This window comes from Bactrocera latifrons, unplaced genomic scaffold, assembly GCF_001853355.1.
Source record: "Bactrocera latifrons isolate USDA-ARS-PBARC rearing strain unplaced genomic scaffold, ASM185335v1 scaffold_74, whole genome shotgun sequence".
Lineage (NCBI taxonomy): Eukaryota > Metazoa > Arthropoda > Insecta > Diptera > Tephritidae > Bactrocera > Bactrocera latifrons.
Window position 1 is genome coordinate 62,875 of NW_017537423.1, and position 6,073 is coordinate 68,947.

A 6,073-nucleotide genomic window follows, 5' to 3' on the forward strand; every position below is an offset into this window, starting at 1 on the left:
CAGATTAAATAGAAAGAAAATGAACGAAGTTACGTCTTTTTCAATTTTTTTTTTTACATTATTAGTGGCATAAGATAAATATTTATTTATTTATTTATTTGTCAACTCTGTTTCAGTATTTCCACTTCAGCCAACCTCTCCTCCGCTCTTCGGCAGGCACTCACGATGCGCGCTGAACCCAAACAAGTCGTTTCGCTATAGAAAACCGCATATTGCCCTGGCGTAAGCGCACGCAATGGCTTATCTAGAGTTATTGTCACGCCGGCAGTCTCGGTGGCTGAATTTTCAACCACGCAATCAACTAGAGGTTTTGTGTGTTGGAAGCGGAAGCGGCAACGCAACTGCTGACCAGCAACGTCAGCACCAGCGCTTAAGGGGTCGTTGCACAGCCAATTTGGGGCACCTGCGTGTATGACATCGCTGTATAACGCGGGATGCTCATGACCCGAAGCCACGTAGATAATATTATTGGCGACATCTTTTTGCGCAACAAAATATGGACGCAGGTACGAGGCCAAACGACAACGTTGCCCAATGGTCCACGTGTGTATGCCTTCATGTGTGCCCACAATTTTTCCATTGTCTATATCGACAAAATGCCCAGTGCGCGGTTGTATGTACTGTAAGACTACTACATGATATTATTCAGCAGGAAAATGTGCTGCAAAGTTTTACCTCCTTAATAAAGTGTTTGAAATCGCGATTTCCCACAAAACAAATGCCGGTGCTTTCCTTCTTTTGAGCCAGTCGCTCTAAGCCGCATTCACGCGCTAGTGCTTTGATTTCTTGTTTCAACGCGTCACCCAGCGGGAACATGGTGCGACTGAGCGTGTGTCGCTGTATGCCAGAGAGAAAAAAAGTTTGATCCTTGAACGTATCCCGTGGTATGAGCAAATGCACGTCTATGTTTTAGGGAAACTATTTGCTTGAGCACATTTTCAACATAATGAAGTAACGTACATACCACCGTTAGCGTTGTAGTGCTGCAGAAGGTTACCAAAACTTGTTTTTGCATAATGGCCCGTAGCAATGGCATCGCATTGCAGCTGCTCTGTGGCATATTTATAGAATAAGTCGAATTTTATATACTTGTTACAAAGTATATCGGGATTTGGCGTCAGTCCATTCTGATAATCTTCCAGGAAAGAGCTGTAGATGGCAATTTATTATTTATGTATATTGTTTATTAAAGACGGCAAATGTTAGTGTAGCACATAGTAGTCACACCTGAACACCGAGTTCCAATATTCCTTAACATAATTCACCGTATGTAGTTCAATGTCAAGCTTTTGGCATGTATACTCCGCGTCACGGTAGTCCTGCTCACCACTACAAGCGCCCATTTCATCAAATTCATCCCAATTTTTCATGAAAGCGCCAATCACATTGTAGCCTTTATTTATTATAAGTCACAGCTTTACTAGCATTCTTTTATATTGAAAACTGTAGCACTAACCTTTTTGCTTCAGTAGCAACGCCGAAATGGCGCTATCGACACCACCGGATATGCCAATCACAACATTGCGGAACATCCTAAAAAAGTTGACTCCTCTCGATTTTTCACCTAACAGCTGTTTTTTTTTTTGTTTACCAGCTTGACAGTCCGCAAACCGGTGAGCAGCTGACCGGTTTAGCAGCTGACAAGCTAAATTGTAAATTGTGTTTATTTTATAGTGGACGCAAATGGTGTGTATTAAATATTTTTTGCACTTTTAAGAGAGGAATTTGTAAAATGCAAACGGACTTAACGCATTGCAGCTTGTGTTTATATCAAGATAAAATAGTAATACCCTTGTGCGATGACGTTAGTAAGACTTCGGCGGACATTTTGGCTACGGTGCACAAATTTATGGGATTGTTGGTAAGTTGTAAATTTTGACTGAATGGAAGTGAAGTACCTTGTTTAATGTTGAAATATTTCAAGCTTACTAGTAACGATGCTATATGTGTGAATTGCTGGGCCAGCGTAGACAATTTTCGCAAATTTTGCTTGCTGATAGCTGAGCGACAGGCGGCGGACACGCAGCAAGATACAGCGCTTAAGTGCTCATTCGAAAAGTATGCAACAGAAAATTGCTCTGCGAATGATAGTGTTATGCATAAAGCTACACAAAACAGGACTGTTCCCCTAAACCGCAAGGATGTAAGCTTGAAGACACACGAAAATATAAAAACCAGTCCGAAGGGGAGTTTCAAAGTACAAAGCGAAGCAGAAACACAACTCGAGCAACAACCAGCATTTGTAGAAGTAAGAAATGGTGCCACCACAATGGCGACACTGGCGTTGGAAGAGCAAGCTAACAATGTAAAAAACAGACAGCATACGCATCCGCAACTCAATAAGACTGATATGCAAGACACAACACTGCAACAAAACCTAACACATACAAATACTGAAGCAGAGCGCGACACAAACACACTATCTGTTACAGAAAGCATTATAATTGCATCGAAAAATGGAAGCCCACGGCGTGACAGTAAGCCGCACTATTTTCTGATTTTTCTTAGCAGATGTACATATGTACATATATACAATAATGCGACAACTTTTTCGTAGATGCCGAAAGTCAGGCCGCGGAGGACAAATTGATTGCCAAGCATTTGCAGCTGATATGTGAAGTGTGCGAATTTGAAGCGAAATGCTTTAAATCACTTAAAGTGCACTACAAGCGGCTACATAATACCAACGGTTATGTAGTTTGCTGTGAGAAGCGTCTTTATAAGCGCTTTATGTTGTTAGATCACATAAATGTACATCGTAATCCCACATACTTTTTGTAAGTGGCAAAAATGCCAATATAATGTCTTGAAACTCAGCATTTTTAATTTTTTTAAAGCTGCACCGACTGCGACATGAACTTCGCTGACCGCCTTTGCCTGCGCAATCATATGCTGCTGAAGCATCCGAAAGCAACAGAGCTGCCGCACGTGTGCGCAATATGCGATGCGCGTTTTGCTAAAGTGCGGTTTCTGCAGCAACATGCGCGCAAGCATATGAACGACGCACAGGATACGGAACAGCAGCAGTGCGCGATCTGCGCGAAGAGGTACATTGCAATACTACTTTATAGCGCGGGTCTTAATATTAGATTTCACTTATTAATTTTGCAGCTTTGCGAATGCCGTGCGCCTGCAAGAGCATATGAAGCGTGTACACGACAACAGCAAGTTATTTGTATGCAAACACTGCGGGCAAGAAGTGAGCGGCAAGCAGTGCTATGTGCGTCACTTGGCGCAACACGGCGCGCGGCGCGAGTCCACAAGCGCCAAGCGGCGCGGTCAAGGCGTTCAGTGTACCGAGTGCGATAAATGGCTAGCGAACAAATCTAGCTTGCGTGTGCACATGATCCGACATACGGACCCAACGAGCATGTACACCTGTCAATTGTGTGATACGAAAGAGGCGACGCGTGTAGCACTGAACGAACACAAGCGTCTGTGCCACGGCATTGAGCAGCAGGCACATGTATGTCAGGTGTGTGCGCGCAACTTCAGCACAACGCGGCGCTTGCGGGTCAGTATACTATTACTTTTAAACTTTTTGCCATTTTTCATTACTTTTTAAATTTATTTCTTTAATTTCTTGTTTTAGGAGCACATGGCCACCCACACCGGGGAAGATCTCTACGGTTGCAACTACTGTGACAAACGTTTTAAGTGCTCATCCAATTTATACGCGCATCGCAAGTGGAAACACCCAACAGAGTGGGCGCAAGATCAAAGCGGTAAGGAGTTAAGTGATAAACATTGTTTGAACAAAAAATAATAAATTATAGCTCTTGATACAAATATTCTTTTAACGTTGATTGTAACATTCATTTATCATTCATTTATTTAAATACCAAAATTTTTTTGCTTTTTTTACTGCGTTTTTTTTTTGTTCTGCTTTGTTTTTCAGAGTACAAGCGTCTGTGCCATGCCATTGAGAAGCAGCTAAATGTTTGTCAGGTGTGTGCGCGCAACTTTAGCTCAACGCGGCGGTTGCGGGTCAGTATGCTATTACTTTTAAACTTTTTGCCATTTTTCTTTACTTTTTAAATTTCTTTTTTTTTAATTTTTTTTTTATATTTTTTTTTTAGGAGCACATGGCCACTCACACCGGGGAAGATCTCTACACCTGCAACTACTGCGACAAACGTTTTAAAAGCAATTCCAATTTATACACGCATCGCAAGTGGAAACACCCAACAGAGTGGGCGCAAGATGCGAGCGGCAAGGAGTTAGGTGATAAATATATATTGAAAAAAAAAAAAACATAAATAAATTTCATTCGTCCCATTCATTTATTTAAATACCAATTATTTTTTGCCGGTTTTTTGGTTTATTTATCTTATCTTTTCTCATCACTTATTGCGTTTTTTTATTTTTATTTTATTTCTTTGTTTTTCAGAGCCACATGTTTGTCAGGTGTGTGCGCGCAACTTCAGCACAAAGCGGGGGTTGCGGGTCAGTATGCTATTACTTTTAAACTTTTTGCCATTTTCAATTTCTTTTTTTCAGGAGCACATGACCACCCATACCGGGGAAGATCTCTACACCTGCAACTACTGTGACAAACGTTTTAAAAGCAATTCCAATTTATACACGCATCGCAAGTGGAAACACCCAAAAGAGTGGGCGCAAGATCAGAGCGGCAAGGAGTTAGGCGATAAACATTGATTAAAAAATAATAATAATTTATAGCTCTTGTTACTAAAATTTTTTTAATGTTGACTGTAACCGTTTTTAGTGCAAAAGCGGAAAGTTTTCGAAAATAAAGAATAAAAAAATAGTTTTAAAACATTAAAATCAATATATGTAGGAATAAGCTCAAAATAAATAAATATGTATAAAAATGTAAGGCAATAAGTTCTAAAAATAAATAAATAAATATTTAATCAATTAGTAATTTTTTTTAAGATTATAGAAATAAATTTAATCTAAAAATAAAATAATATTACGCTCAAGTGTTATTTTTTTATATTATTTGTAAAGTTTGTAAAGCTTAATTTTTTATTTATCTTATCTTTTTTCATCACTTATTGCATTGTTTTTTATGTTTTTCTTCGTTTTTGATTTATTACACTAATTTTTATTACTTTTCAACTAAATTTATCAATATTTTTAAATTATTGTATTTAAATTGAATTTTCTTTACAAAGCTGCGCCTGAATTTTCATTTTATATCTTTTATTTTGATGTCATTTATGCGTTCATATTTTCCTTTCTAATTTTTTTTATTTTGACTTGATTTTATACAGTTATTTTGCTTTAATCAGCATGCCCGTAATCGATAATACTATCGAACTCGTAATCAACTTTGTACAGCGCTGTGGCAACACTATCTACCATCCTAACTCACACCGTTGTATGGCGTACAGGACGTATGAGTAACTTCGCAGCATCCTAACGGCCAAATGTGCTCAGCGCAAAATAATCACTTTTAGTTCTTCGGTGGCCAACGTTGTGTCCGCATGTATTTCTAACGGCACTTACGAAACATTGAAAAATTCAAAGTGTGTTAGAAATCTAAAACTAAAAATAAAACAGAAAAGTAAAGAACGCCGACCGGAAGTCAAGCCACAATTGTGTCAGCATCCGCGCGCAACAACAACAACAAAATAAACACACAGCAATTTAACAGTATTTGTGGTTTTTTGTTTTTGTGCTTTTTGAATTTCAACAACAACAAAACCCGTCAAATGTAAACAGTGCCGCGGGCATTTAGTTTACGCTTGCTGTGTCTGTCTGTGTGACTTTGTATTGCATTGTGCTTGAGTGTTCTGATTGAAGTTGTGCAAGTTATTGTGCTGCACTCTGTCTTATCAAGTGAGTGGTGCTTAACGGCGCGTGTTGTTGTTTGCTCACCTCAATCATTCACATACACATATGTATGTACATATGTGAACGTAGTATTATGCTTTACGATTTGAAATGAACATAAATGTTCTAGCGAGTGTTAATTTTGTGAACAACAACAGCCACATTTTACAAAATAATCTGAAGCAAGCAAATTTGTACGCAATTTAACAGAAAATATAAGAATCACGAAAAATAAAACAAAATATAAAATAAAGCAAAAACATCTAACCTA

General features: G+C 38.8%; 2 protein-coding genes across 3 annotated transcripts; one reads left to right on the plus strand and one right to left on the minus strand.

The window, feature by feature from the left end:
* Positions 1–54: 54 nt before the first annotated feature.
* On the minus strand, positions 55–1,556 carry LOC108976281 (mitochondrial tRNA-specific 2-thiouridylase 1). The gene is made up of 5 exons (XM_018945263.1): positions 1,457–1,556; positions 1,228–1,393; positions 965–1,149; positions 676–902; positions 55–620 (listed from the first exon to the last, which is right to left on the minus strand). Exons 1-5 carry the CDS (start codon positions 1,530–1,532, stop codon positions 102–104), a joined length of 1,173 nt encoding a protein of 390 aa, XP_018800808.1. The 5' UTR covers positions 1,533–1,556; the 3' UTR covers positions 55–101.
* Positions 1,557–1,616: 60 nt separating this feature from the next.
* Positions 1,617–4,771, plus strand: LOC108976282 (zinc finger protein 2-like). Of its 2 annotated transcripts, none has more exons than XM_018945265.1 (10): positions 1,617–1,861; positions 1,925–2,477; positions 2,558–2,777; positions 2,838–3,047; positions 3,112–3,514; positions 3,593–3,725; positions 3,899–3,987; positions 4,080–4,224; positions 4,391–4,446; positions 4,501–4,771. In XM_018945265.1, exons 1-10 carry the CDS (start codon positions 1,733–1,735, stop codon positions 4,657–4,659), a joined length of 2,097 nt encoding a protein of 698 aa, XP_018800810.1. In that variant the 5' UTR covers positions 1,617–1,732; the 3' UTR covers positions 4,660–4,771. The 2 variants fall into 2 exon arrangements, with proteins under 2 accessions (XP_018800810.1, XP_018800811.1); XM_018945266.1 differs by having other exon boundaries at positions 4,080–4,219; positions 4,501–4,645.
* The last annotated feature ends 1,302 nt before the right edge of the window (positions 4,772–6,073 follow it).

What these genes read in the sequence shown, in the direction of transcription:
- LOC108976281 (XM_018945263.1), bottom strand. Translation starts at nt 1,532, where the DNA reads ATGTTCCGCAATGTTGTGATTGGCATATCCGGTGGTGTCGATAGCGCC. An exon ending in GCACTACAACGCTAACGGTG is followed by an intron (nt 903 to 964) that starts GTATGTACGTTA and finishes CCTAAAACATAG; the next exon opens with ACGTGCATTTGCTCATACCA. An exon ending in TCAAACACTTTATTAAGGAG is followed by an intron (nt 621 to 675) that starts GTAAAACTTTGC and finishes GTAGTCTTACAG; the next exon opens with TACATACAACCGCGCACTGG.
- LOC108976282 (XM_018945265.1), top strand. Translation starts at nt 1,733, where the DNA reads ATGCAAACGGACTTAACGCATTGCAGCTTGTGTTTATATCAAGATAAA. An exon ending in CGTAATCCCACATACTTTTT is followed by an intron (nt 2,778 to 2,837) that starts GTAAGTGGCAAA and finishes ATTTTTTTAAAG; the next exon opens with CTGCACCGACTGCGACATGA. An exon ending in TGCGAGCGGCAAGGAGTTAG is followed by an intron (nt 4,225 to 4,390) that starts GTGATAAATATA and finishes TTTGTTTTTCAG; the next exon opens with AGCCACATGTTTGTCAGGTG.